A 14,085-nucleotide genomic window follows, 5' to 3' on the forward strand; every position below is an offset into this window, starting at 1 on the left:
TACATTTTTATTTAGCAATTTTTTGAAAAACATACATGAGCAACAAAGAAATATATTAGGTGAAACCCCAATGGTAACAGAAGCACCATTTTGCATTTCCATAAGGTCTTCATAAAGTCTCTAAGGTCTTTCAAACTCTGCCGATCTTGTCAAAAGACTCCCAGAGAGCTGATAACTGGGCCTTGAGGTCCTGGGCATATGGATCCAGTTTTTTCAGCTCCTCTGAATAGGGAGCAAGATTCTTCTGAAGCTCCTGACTTCCCTGGGCCAACTGACTCTGAAAGCTTTGGGCTAATGGAGTCATGCTCATCTGAAACTCCAAAAAGTGTTGGTCCAGTTTCTGTTTGAGCTCCTCAGTTTGCGGACCCATTTCCATGAAACTTCTGTCTAGTTTTGCCTTCAGCTCCTCGGCCCCCTGAACCAGAGTAGATTTCAGGGCTTCAGAATTCATGGTTTCTGCATATGAGGCCACATCCTTCTTCAGCCGCTCAACCTGCTCCTCAATATCAACTCTGATCTCCTGAACATATGGCTTGAGCTGGGACTGCACAGATGTCATTTCCTGTTCCAGGCGCAGTTTCAACTGATCTGCCTCCTGGGAAAGTTTGGCCAGCAGGTTTTGTGTCAATTGAGTTACTTGGCTTTGAATGGCCAGGGTGTATCCATTGATGGCATCAGCACCTTTAGAGATCCTGTCACTGTGGAGAAACAGAGATATGGATGTTTGTGTTCTTTAAAGTTTCATGATTTGTTTTATAGCCAGATTATCGGTTCATCATCTCATTTACTACATACTTACTTGATTTCTTGACCCAGTTCTGAGTTTCTAATCATCTGCAGTGTGTCCTCAGCTGTGAGAGTTGCCTGAGACACATAATTCCAGAATGCATTTTTCACCAGATCCATATTGTTCTCTGGTTGGTCCTGCCACATCATACTGGCATGGCAACCTAATGAGTTCACCATAATTAATAAGAAATATATGTAAATAAACACATATAAGCTGATTAAAATTATTTTCTGACCAGTTTTGAGAGAGGAAAAAAACATTTTTTTTGTAACAAAATTAGTGAAATTCCATGAATGCTTACCAGAGAAAGCTGCAATAACAAACACTACAAGGATTTTCATGATTATCTGCCGGCTCTACAAGAAAAAAAAAAAAAAAAAAAAAATCCTTTTGTTGTCAGGTATAATCAATATTAATATTTTCGACTAGTTTGAACCTAACTGAAAAGGACAAAAGCATGTATTCGTGTTTTTGTCCAGTTCCTTACCTTTCTCTTGTCCTCTTCTGTGTGTAAATGATGAGAATGTGTCAGCACTGTATATAAATGCATTGCAGAGCTCAGATAAAGGCAGTAAAGTCCAGAAGGTAGTGCCCTGCTGTCAGTTGTACATGCCATGTCACTCATTCCACATCATGAAATCAACTGAACTGAACTGAACTCAGATCTGTGAATCATACTCTGATGTAATACTGTATAACCAATGTGTCTAAAATAAGTGTCTTGTAATAGACCAATTTCCTGAAACCTATAGCATACTATAAACACAAAACCTAAACTCAAACTGTAATCCAGATGCAATACTAATTATATATATGTATGAAGAGTATAGAAATATTATAGACATAGATATATCAATATCATAATTCTTTTTAAAATAAATTTTGTTTTTATTTTATTTTTTAAATAAATTAATTAATAGCTAAACATTCAACCAGATATGTAAAAACAATATTTGCATATAGAATGCGAAATCACATTTATCAGCCCCTGTATTCTACATCTACACCATAATGTTGTCTATTTTATAAAATGTTTCAGGCAATAATTGGAGGTAACATTTTCACAAACCACATTTATTGCCGGTTTTCCTGCACATACAGATTTCTGTTGTATATTTTTTAAAATTAACTACACTATTAACAAACTGAATGAAAAAAAAAGGATAAAGATGAAAAGTAATGTACAAGGAAAAACTGTAAGGGAATGATTAATGGGAAAACAACATATAGGTTACTACAGAGATCTGCAGTAACTTGTCTAAATCATTCATTTTATTTTATCTATTTTTTGCAGTTTTTGTGTTTCTGCGTTTTAAAGTTGCATGTTGATGGGTCTAGCCTTGCCCTTTCAAGCATTTACAGTTTGCACATTCAAACTGCCATTTTAGCAAGCTCTGCTGTATTAGAGTAAAACAAACATTGTTCCACAATCTTGATTTCATTTTAAACTGATGCATTTATTGGTTTAAGACACAGTCTTAAAAGAACAAATCAGCAGTGCATCAGTGAGGTAAAAGGTTACTTTAAGCAATATTGTAATTGTGTCTAGGCATTTATCCAATTACACAAAACTGCCATCAATCATCAAGACTGTTTGCATCTGCACTTATCAATCAGGTCAAGCAGAACAATAATGACCGCTAAGCTTCTGTCATATTGATCTAGTTGCATTCCAGTCATTATTATGGCTGCATTCCTATGCAAAAAATATGTCATGCATTTAATATCACTGTTGCTCAAACCATCCATGCTAAAACAATATAAAAAGAAAAAAAATTAGAACGAACCATCACATTATTTCAATAATGAAATAAAACACTTTTATGAGTCACCCTTTTCACATTTCTGAGGTTCTCAGAAGTGGAAGTTGTCAAAGTTGGGTAAACGTCTATAGCGGTGAATGGGAGATGGCATTTGCATTTGTTCCAATAGCAAAAGAAAACAATCCACGATAGCCTTTTCACAACTTTCTAAAAGAAGGAAAATATTGAGAGACTGATTACTGCAGACAGAAGAGAGAAAGGTGTGAAATCAGCCGACGTATTAGAAACGCCCTTAAAGCAGCGTTAATTCATTTTCGTAATTTACTGCCAAGGTAATATAACACAAAGTATAGCGTTATAAATGAATATTCAATAAAAAAAAAAAAAAAAAAAAAATGGAAATATGAACCTTATTAGATTTGTATCTGTTATACATCTTAATATAATTAGGTACCACAGCAGTAATTTAATATTTTGCAATAAAATGATGGTTTAAGTGATCTGTAAGAAAAAAATAATGATCCTAACATTATTTATGGACAAGAAGTAAAAACTAATAGTACTCTCACATAATTATTAATTTGCAGTCATGTGAAGTTATCTTTTAGGTGCAGAGGTACATTTGTGTCTGTGCATGTTGGTCTGCACGCATTAACGTATGGTTGATGTAATAATAACTGATGTATCAGGTTTTAAAGAGGATTCTTCTGGACATTGCCCTCTTCATCACAACAGTTATCTGCATTTTAAAGAGTCTGATATCTGCTGAACATACAGTCACACAGAATGGCACAAAGTTTTTTTTTTCTATATTCTTTTGTGGCATGTGTTCTCCTAACTATCGAACTAAAAAAAAAAAAAAAAAAATCTTAAGAAATTCTGTTTGCGATAATGTTAGTAAAGCAAACTCATATCCTCTACTGCACAATATTATAACCATTAATATGTCTAAGTAGCTGTAGTAATCAGTATTACACTTAAATAACCTTTTTATCATACACAATCTATTTTACCACTTGTGCAAATGTCATTAGGCAATACTCAAAATACATATTCATGAAGGCACTGCAGATGGTGAAAAAAAAAAAAAAAAAAAACCTAGGTAACACTTTATTTTACAGTGCCGTAGTTACATGTTACTACATGGACTTACTATAGTAATACCAGTAAATTACAAATAACTAACCCTAAAACTAACCCTAACTGTAACTCTATAGTAAGTAGAAGTAGTTAATTAATATTACTGAGTAATTGCAATGTAACTACGGCACTGTCAAATAAAGTGCAACCAAAAACTATAACAATGTGGGAAAAACCATAGTTATCCGAATATAACAGGTGAAAATATATTTTGGCTTAGTTGGATGTTTCTCAACCATGCAACAGTGGTTGATAGACAAATTTATAAGAAAGAAAAAAGACTTTCTACCTATAAATAATGTATTTTTCACACCAACAAAAATATATTCATAATTTACCAAACCTACATCTCAGTTTTTTAGATATGTTTGTTTTAATAATTTAACCATGTTTGTCAGTACCAGCAATGCACACTTTTTTTTTTATTTATTTATGTAGTTGCCTACGTGAGTACAGAGATTCAGCAGCAAATTTTAAAAGGATTGTGACAATGAAATGAAAAATAAACAAGGAAATAATTTATAAAAAGAACTGGACGACAAACAACACACAAAAAAAAGACAAATTTATGTGTGTATGTGTATTTCTTCTTGGTTCTCCTAATACGTCAGGTTGTGTTGATGTTACTTTTTTTTTTTTTGGATATTGGAATTTTCATTGCTTTTTGTTTATATTACAAGAATGTGAAACCCCTGTGGTTGGTCTGATACATGGAACTAACAACAAATATTTATTTGTTTTGCTTCTTTGTTACTGACTGATTTTGTACAGGTGTGTCGAACCTTTACCGTTTCACCAGCAACGGCACTGGTGTGTAAACTGAAGAATTAACCAAGAAAGAAGGTAGGTTTAACCAACGGTGATGCCAAACCCACACTGGAACTTGTTTTTTCTGTGGTTAAGGAAAGCACAGAGGGCCAGAGACAGAGGCAGAGGCTGCAGCTTTTTTTCAAGTGTAGCTCCAACCATCCAGTTACTGTCTAAAGAACCTATAGATAGAGAGAAAGATTCTGTAAATTCAGGGTATATCACATATTTTTAAGTTCGATGCAGATTACAGATTTAAAAAACTTTAATCATCTGAGGTTTCTGAGGTGGATTTTCGTTTATACATCAGACAACAATTCTCGGAATGACTAGTTAATGATGACACTATTTTAGTGTACAAATGTTTCAAATAAGAGGACTGGATTGGAATGCTGTGGCTTTCTGAGCCCCCTTCTCCATCGACGAAGATAAATGTGTGAAATATTACAACCAAGGCAATTGTTGAATTCGTCATAACTCAATACAAAATTATGAAATCTTGATGAATGCTGTCTGTATGTTATAATGTACACATGCATGTATGTGTACCAACCTTTAAAGACCAGGTCGGCTTTGGGAACATCCAGCTGGTACCCAAATGATACACTAGTTTCCTGCATTCGGGTGCTCGCTTCAAACTCCACACCAACCTGCAACTAATAACAAAAAACAAAACAAAGGTCATCATAAAGCAATAAAACAGCATAAATGAATGAAGACATGAATCATTGTGCTGATGAACATTTACCTGATCATTGGCTTTGTGGTAATATGACCCATGAGCTCCAGCTCCTCCTAGTGTCAATGTGGCGATAAAGTTGCTGCCTGTTTTCAAATAACCATTCAGATTTTTTCATACATATGGTGTTTATTAAACATTTTTACTTTTTAATCTGGGTTAAAACATGCCAGTTCAGAAAAGATTTCTAGATATTGTCTGAAAATTATATAATCTTTATTATTGTTCTTTAATAGTAATCAGTCTGAAACATTGGTTTACATTATAAATCTTTGTGAACTGTTTTAGTGTATTTGAATTTGAAAGGTTCCTTTTGTTATTTGAATATATATATATATATATATATATATATATATATATATATATATATATACACACACATACACACACACACACACACACACACACACACAGTAATGTGCAAAAGTCTTAGGCACGTCAGTATTTTTACTCCTCCAAAAATGTGTGAAATATAGTATGAAATATCAGTTTACATTTCCAAACATTCATTAGGTCATTAATTGTAATAATCCAGTGAGTTTTTGTAAGCACAAGGAGTCTGACAACAGCCGGTGCTCCACACTGAGATCTGATCTCAAACTGATGAAACTGAGGCAAACTAAATCCAGAAGAACTGTGGCTATGTCTCCAACACGCTTGAAGAAACTGACCAGCAAAGATACAGTACTTGACAGTTTTAGACACTCACTTTACAATGCTGTAAAGTGAGGATGCTTTCAAAAATACTGTCATAAATAGATTTTATTTATCAATTAACTTCTATTAACTAAACCAAACCAATATTTGGTGGGACCACCCTTTGTGTTTAAAATAGCTCTTGTCCAGATACACTTGTACATTGTTTTTCAGGTAGCTTTGCAGGAAGGATTCTTCAAGCGTATTGGAGACGTGGCCACAGTTCTTCTGGATTTAGTCTGTCTCAGTTTCATCTGTTTCTTCATGTAATCACAGACAGATTTGACAATGCTGAGATCAGATCTCCGTGTGGAGCACTGGCTGTTATCAGACTTATTGTGCATTCATAAATCTCGCTGGATTATTACAATTAATGTTAAAATGAATGTTTGGAAATGGAACTGATATTTCCTACTGCCACACTACAGCAAAAGATATAAATAACTGGCTTAAAACCCTTTTTGGGGATGAAAATACTGACTTTGTGTATATAGTGTAGTGTATATATGTGTGTGTGTGTGTGTATATATATATATATATATATTAAACTTGTTATTAAAGTGCCCCTATTATGCTATTTTAAAGGTTTCCTAATTGTCTCATACAATAGGTTTACTTGCATCCAAGGTCAAAAACACTTAAATTTTCTCATAATATACACTGCAGCATAACCTCTTTTCTGTCTTTTCTCTCCCCCCCCCCCCGCTTTTCTTTTGATAAAACGGCAACAATTTAAAAGTAGCCCAATTCCATGGGAAAACCATGGACTTGGCAACACTACTCTAAACCCTTCCTTTCCAAGAGCCTCCTCTGCTCTGATTGGTCAGATGGCCAAGCCTGTTGTGACTGGTATACAGCTTACAGTGCATGTCAGAATCTCAATTTCATCTCTTCCTCAGCACTTGTATAGACAGCAATACAAACAGTAATGATGGCGTCAGTTTTACCATATAGGTCCTCATCCTTTGGAAGTACATGCAAAGTGAATTTGCTTTCGCAGCGCAGAAAACAGCGTATTCTCAACATGTCGAAAACACGAACCAAACTCTTCTAAGCCTCAGCTACAACTACAGAGTTTGAGGGCGGGTCAAAGTAGACTGTTTACAGCCAGCCAATGGAGACCATAAGCTGGTATTAATAATAATAATAATACATTTATTTTATATAGTGCCTTTAAAAGTAGCTTTCTCAAGGTGCTTTCACATGAAAGCTTAACAATATAAGACAATGTATTATAAACTCAACAAGAAATAAATCACTAAATACAATTAATTTAAAAAAATCAAATAAAAGCATTCCTGAAAAAGAATGTTTTGAGCAAAAGTTTTAAAATCAGCTAAAGAATTAGCATCCCTATTATCAATTGGGAGAGAATTACACAGTTTTGGAGCATACGTTGAAAAGGCCATGTCCCTCCTGGATCGTAACAGTGTTTTGGGAACAACAGCCGTGCTGAGAAGATTGTAAGTGTGATTTGGCGTGTAAGGTGTTAAAAGATCTGCCAGATACTGTGGAGTGAGACCATGCAGAGCCTTGTATGTTAGCATTAGGATTTTAAAATCTATATGGTATTTAACAGGTCTTCAAAACAGGAGTTATATGGTCGCCAGCCCTAGCCCCAGTTAAGATTCTAGCTGCTGAATTCTGCAGGTATTGCAATTTGTTAAGAGAAGATTTGGACACTCCAGCAAGGAGAGCATTGCAATAATCAATTTGTGAGAAAACAAAAGAATTAATACATTTTTCAGCAACAGAAAAGGGCAACATAGGCAGAATACATGCAATATTTCTAAGATGAAAAAAGGAGGTCTTTACCGTGTTCTGTACAAAAGGCTCATATGACAGGGTGGCGTCAAAGATAAAAGATTTTTTTAGCTTACTGTGTAGCTTTAGGGCAACACCATCAACTGATAGATCTATAGAAGCCGCATTTCGCTGTTGGTGGGAAGAGCCAAGAAGTATTACTTTAGTTTTAGAGCTATTCAGACACAGAACATTTTTACAACTTAATCTCAGAAATACAGTTAAATCTGAGTATCATCAGCATAGAAGTGGTAGCTGAGGTTAAGGGATCTTAATAGCTGTCCGAGAGGATAAATATAAATGCTGAAAAGTAGAGGACAAAGAACTGAGCCCTGTGGGACACCAGTACAAACAGGATCCACATCAGATCTGAAACCATCCATGAAAACAAATTGACTATGACCTGTAAAATACAATCTAGGGCAGTCCCAGATACACCAAAGACAGTTTCCAAATTATGCAAATTTGTTACAAACCTTCATAGATTTGTGCAGGAAGTAAGACTGGAATTACTGACGACTCGTTTCAGTATCAGTTCTTTCTTTTGGGAGACACTCTTTGAAAATGTTTTACATTGCCAAAAAGCTGTACAACTACATGAAATGTACTATCTGAAAAGGCATAATAGGGGCACATTAATAGGACAACACTTGTTTGTCTTTTCACCCTTTTTTGTAATGCAATTCATCATACTTTGATAAAAGATAAATCAAAATTTGACACTCACATGCCTAACTACTGCTCTTTCTTTATGTGTTTACCTGTATATCTGCCTGCCAGAGACATGACTGTGCCCTCCTCTCCTGGCCGGCGGTGGTACACTAACTCTCCTCCTAATGCCAATGACGAAGTGACAGACTGGAGATAATGAGCTACAACAATTCCTGAGAGAGAGGCGAGGGATGAGAGTGACGAGGTGAGAGATCCGGAGAGGAAAAAAGTTAACTTAATAAAGGACATGATATGACTAAAAACAAATACAGGTACTAAAATAAACTCAAACTGCGGCATGAACAAACATGGATGAAAAAGAAGACAATTACCAGACCCCACCAACATGTCTGGGTTGCCAAAGGTCACAGCAGCAGTGAAATCTTCCCCTTTGAATTCAGCATCTCCTTGCCAGTTCACAAACTTCTGCTGCTGAGTCTGATTGACACAAGTATTGCAGTACGTTCAGCAATGCTTTCATTTTTTTTTTTTTACAATTAATCAAAAATAAACATATATAGGCTCTGTTCACAAATACACACCTGAAAGACAAATTTAGAGCGCACTCTGTTTGTGATCTGATGAATAATCTGTGCATTTAGGCTCCCTGCGTTGTCCATGTCACCAACCATGACGGGAAAGGCCTGACACAAATATTAAGGTAAACTATAAATATTAGGGTAAACAGCACAAAAAAAAAAAAAAAGAGAAATATTTTTTCATTTGTGTATTATTTATTCTGCATGCGAAATATGTACCTCTCCTGGTCCTGTCTGTTTGGTCCCCACATAAGTAGCTCCAAACCTGTAACTGGAATCTCCTTGAGTGCTCAACAACACTGTGTGGTTCACCTAGGAATTAAAACAAGAGTTCATGGCTACAACCAGGGAACACTTTCTTCAGCAACATGGCTCCAGAAATGTTCAGCTCCACCAGTGAATACACTGGACTTACCTGGAAGTGGTTGCTCAAGCCCTTATTCACTGTTAGTCTAACTCCCTCCATCTGCATTGGAAAAACCTCTGAGGGACAAACAGACATTAGTGTAAAAACCATGCTTTTGTAATCACCAAAATTCAAAGCAAAGTCAGGTACAAAAGGTACCACTGAATTAAGAATGGCTTTTAAATTCCAAAGGAGCTCCTGAATTTGAATTAATTTTGAACTGAGGAAGCAGGCTATGAAATACCCTTCAAACTGATAATATTTACAGTATTTTAATGTTTTTAAAAAGTCTATTATGCTCACCAAGGCTGCTTTTAATTGATAAAAATACAGTAAAACCAGTAATATTGTGAAATATTATAACAATTTAAAATTAAACTGTTATATTTTAATATATTTTGAAATGTAATTTATTCCTGTGATGGCAAAGCTGAATTTTCAGCATCATTACTCCAGTCTTCAGAGTCACATGATCCTTCAGAAATCATTCTAATATGCTGATTTGCTGCTCATGAAACATTATTATTATTATCATTATCAGTGTTGTGCTGCTTAATATTTTCATGGAAACCATATTACATGCCTTCACTGCCACTTTTAATCAATTTAAGGCATTCTTGCTGCATAAAAATATTATTTCTTTCAAAAAAATTCTTGACCCTTGATCGGTAGTATGCACGTCAGAGGCATTTCCTCTGAGGAGAAAAGGGAGACAGTGTCTCCTCAAAAAAAAAAAAAAAACTGGATGAGAAAAGAATTGATATTCCAAAAAATAAAAACAAAACATGACATTAAAAAGTGTAAAAATCTAGTTTTTATAAAGTAACAGTGTCCAACAGCGACACCCACAGGTGAAGTTACAGCGGGAGGCTTGCCTCCTGTGTCCTCATTGAGTTAAAAGTAAAATAAACCTAATGCATGTGATGGGCTTAGTGGAGGGTAATTGAGAATGAATGGGGGAAAGTCACGTGAGAGGAGGCAGTGCCTCCATCGCACTTTGATTGGTTCATGTGAGAAATCCTGCCTCTTGTTTTCGTGCGCATTCTCATCGGTCATGCCGCTCCATTTAAAAGCAGGTGATGGCGATTTAGCGTAATCAGGGAACCGGCTTTACTGACGAAATGCGCGTGACAATCGCATGCAATATATCGCCCAGCCCTACATTGCACCGCTTTACGTCACGTCAAAATCAAAGTTAAAATGGCCTGGAAACATGATGACTGCAGGGGTTCTTAGTGAGCAATCAGCTTGGGAAATTAAAGGTAAATCTTGGTGTCTGTGACCACTGACAGTGTGTACAAGTTTGATGACTTCTGAAAATAAGTTGACTATTAAAAAGAAAAACTGAACATTAGTTCACAAATAATTCTGTTTGAATTGTTACTGCCTTTAGTTATTATTTTGGAATAAATGTAAAAATGTTAAAAAACACTAACTTCATGAAATTTATACTTGGTTTTATAAATAGAACGTTACATAGTTATTGCAAAAAATACAAAATTGTAGGGCTGGACGATTATTCGAAAGCCTCTAACTGACGTTATTGTCCCCTGTCGATTTTTATTTTTCTTTTAATCCGGTTAATACTTTCCTCTTAAAAACATACAGTACTACCGCGTGTGTAGCCATGTGACTCTGCCCTGTCCAGTCAGTGGCATGGAAGCAACACGGAGGCAAACTTAAACGCAGAGTCAACACACACAGACAGCGCACAAGCGGTGAGCCCTGAAGTGAGATCACTTTCACTTGCGTCTTCACTAAAATTTGTCATTTTGATGTGTTTAAAGGCTTGCCAGCTTGAACTGGACATTCAAGCAATTTTAGACCATTGGATGTGTATCATTATATTGAGCTACTGCGCTGATGCATTGTGCCACACGAACAGTAGCTACACATCACATGAAAAGAAGCGCAGAAACTCGTTGTCAACGCTTGTTCAGTGATTTATCACCAAAGTAGCTTAAAAACTCAATTGTTATAGCATATATTTTTCTACTTTTGAAGTCACTACTTACAACCCACAGCTTAACAATTAATTGAGAGAGGATGTGACTAATTCACATGCAATCGCTCTCTCATTAATGCATTCAAAAAAATGTACTGGTACTGTGCTAATTTATCTGATTTACAACAAGCAGAAATCTGTAAGAAATGTTACAAACCATAGATAAGATAACTGCTGAAAGAGAGCTGTTATATGAGAGCATTAATAGAGTACCTCAGAGATGACGTGTTTTTGTATGCAAAACCTGGAAGTGAGTTAGCATTTTAGGACGTCCGGTTCCATCGGCCTAAAGTCTATGGGTTTTTGCTAAATCGCCTGAAATAATGTCTGTGGTTAAAGCCTCTAAATATTTTAATTTTTTCATCTATGTCATAAAACACACCAGTTATAACCCGCTTGTGATTTTTTTATTGTGTCTTAAAAACGGCGGTTGCTAACAAGTTGCTAAAAAGGACTACTTCCTTTGGCGGGAACTTTAGACGTCATCATGACAAACAGGACATTTGGACAGAATTTGTCATGAAAAAGTGAATAACTATTCATACACAGCGCAGATCATAATCAGCGAGCATGTTTTTAAATAAAGTTTGAGGAAGCTTGGTGGTAGTGATGTTGATCCGCGACCATGGTGTGCTGTAGTCCGTTTATAGCCTACTGTTTGCTTTTTATATCTGACGACTTTATTTAGGCTTCAAAATGTATAAATGTTGTTTTAACTTGTAAAGATTATCTTGATAGACAAAACATGTAAGTGTCATAACCCTTTGTTAAACACAGAGCTTACTTTGTGTGATTTTCCAAAAGTCTATGGAAAAAAAATGCATAGGCTTTCGATCAAGGGAATCTGTGTGCCGCTAACTTCCGGGTTGGCCTACAAAAACACGTCATCTCTGAGGTACTCTATGTCCCACCTTTAATAGTCAAGCATATTTACAGTACAAACCTTGTCAGTGAACTATGGGGGCAAAAAATAAATAAATAAATAAACGTTCATTAATCAAAATCGAGGTAAAATCTTCAAATTCTTTGATTTTAGGTCATATCATCCAGCCCTATAAAATAGAACTGTATGGTCTCTCTTCTTATGTAATGTTTATTTAACCAGGAAAATTAAGAATAACGGACATAAATTTACATTTTACAATTTATATATAATATATATATATATATATATATATATATAAAATAATCAAATTCATATTTAAATATTTTTGTACAGTTGTTTGAAAACAATGCAGTACACATTAATGTGGTAAAACTGAAATGGCTTTGTTATGAGTTTTGATTCCCTGATTAATCTTAGTTTATCAGGGAATAAATAGACTTTTTTTTTTAATGAATTATGTTTACCTTTGCATTTGCGATGGCACTCTTCAAAGCCACCGGGGTTTGGAAGGGGAGGCTCGGTCTCCCGGTGCCCAGCTGAAGAGCTGCCAGGGACAGAGACGGGTGAGACGGAGGGCATCGTGAATCCTGGTGGCACTGATACCAAACCTTGTCCACCTGGCCCTGGTACAGGCGGGCTGGGGGCACTGGCAGCCAACACACTGCCCATTCTAAGACAGGACAGATGAGATTGAGAGCAGATTTGTTTGCTGAAATGATGAGCTGTAATCAATTTTGGCAGTATTTTCATATGTAGACGATAAACAATGCATGTATGATACGTTTAGGCAGCCAGCCTTAAAATAGTCCTTGAAGATCTTTTGAATAAGAACATGACTGAACGTAATTGGATTTAAACGATTAGTTGTTTCGTTAAGCATCCAGCTCAAAATGCAACACACGTTCTTCAACCAGTAATTTATTGATAAATTAGCTTGAAAGCTAAATGCCACATGCTTTTTGTTATTCGTCAGACACAAAATCCATTGGCAATATGAATGCCGTTTAGATATGACAAATATTTCTAGCTAAGTAATCTCTAATGAGTACTGTAAATTAATAATAAAAAAGAAGCTCAATGACAATGAATCAACTCACGTTGAGCTTCAGAGGACGGTTCTCCTGGTTACAGAACCACGTGTTTCAAGCGATGACCGATTTTTGAATGAATCATTCTTTTAGAGTCGGATCTTTCCAGTGAATCTGTTTACAAAACCAGTCTACGAGTCGGACTGAATGGTTCATGTAAGCGGGCTAAATCGGTTAGAACGGTTCTCGAGTCAATTTCATGCATATACATGCAAGTTTATGATTGTAAGCGACTTTATTTTTTAAAAGAGTTGAATAAAGGCGGCAAAAAAACTAAAATGAAAACACCCTAATTAATAACGTAATATAAAATAGGTTCTCAAAAGCGATATGACGCATTACGTCAACACCTAAAAGAATTGCTTAGTTTCGTTCAGATGAACTGTTCGAAAGAACCGATTCGTTTAAACAAATCCTCCTACTTTCAGCTCGACAAAACTCAAGCTGAATGGCTATTGGTCTGTTTACATGTCAATCACTACGTAAACATGAACCGGGTTTGAGAGTTACGGGGCAAGGTCATGGTGTGTGCTTTGGAGGTCGCTTGTGATCTCTTAACACGAACTGTGCGCTTTATTTATATATACAACCAAATATAACTAATGTTTAGTCATTCCAATTGTGCAATAGATCCACTTTTAGTGCCTAAACGAAATAAATGGTGACAACCCAGGACGAGATGAAAGCTAGTCAGTCGAACTATAAAACTGTA

At 35.7% G+C, this 14,085-nt stretch overlaps 2 protein-coding genes across 2 annotated transcripts; both read right to left on the bottom strand.

The window, feature by feature from the left end:
* apoa4a (apolipoprotein A-IV a) lies at positions 1 to 3,961 on the bottom strand. The gene is made up of 4 exons (XM_067411918.1): positions 1,278 to 3,961; positions 1,092 to 1,146; positions 800 to 950; positions 1 to 698 (listed from the first exon to the last, which is right to left on the bottom strand). Exons 1-4 carry the CDS (start codon positions 1,413 to 1,415, stop codon positions 131 to 133), a joined length of 912 nt encoding a protein of 303 aa, XP_067268019.1. The 5' UTR covers positions 1,416 to 3,961; the 3' UTR covers positions 1 to 130.
* Positions 3,962 to 4,102: 141 nt separating this feature from the next.
* On the bottom strand, positions 4,103 to 13,709 carry tomm40l (translocase of outer mitochondrial membrane 40 homolog, like). The gene is made up of 10 exons (XM_067411917.1): positions 13,383 to 13,709; positions 12,750 to 12,955; positions 9,404 to 9,471; positions 9,208 to 9,300; positions 8,992 to 9,093; positions 8,782 to 8,887; positions 8,500 to 8,622; positions 5,249 to 5,325; positions 5,054 to 5,156; positions 4,103 to 4,682 (listed from the first exon to the last, which is right to left on the bottom strand). Exons 2-10 carry the CDS (start codon positions 12,952 to 12,954, stop codon positions 4,543 to 4,545), a joined length of 1,017 nt encoding a protein of 338 aa, XP_067268018.1. The 5' UTR covers position 12,955; positions 13,383 to 13,709; the 3' UTR covers positions 4,103 to 4,542.
* Between the last annotated feature and the right edge of the window lie 376 nt (positions 13,710 to 14,085).

The sequence above is a fragment of the Chanodichthys erythropterus genome, chromosome 15 (genome assembly GCF_024489055.1).
Source record: "Chanodichthys erythropterus isolate Z2021 chromosome 15, ASM2448905v1, whole genome shotgun sequence".
Classification (NCBI taxonomy): Eukaryota; Metazoa; Chordata; class Actinopteri; order Cypriniformes; family Xenocyprididae; genus Chanodichthys; species Chanodichthys erythropterus.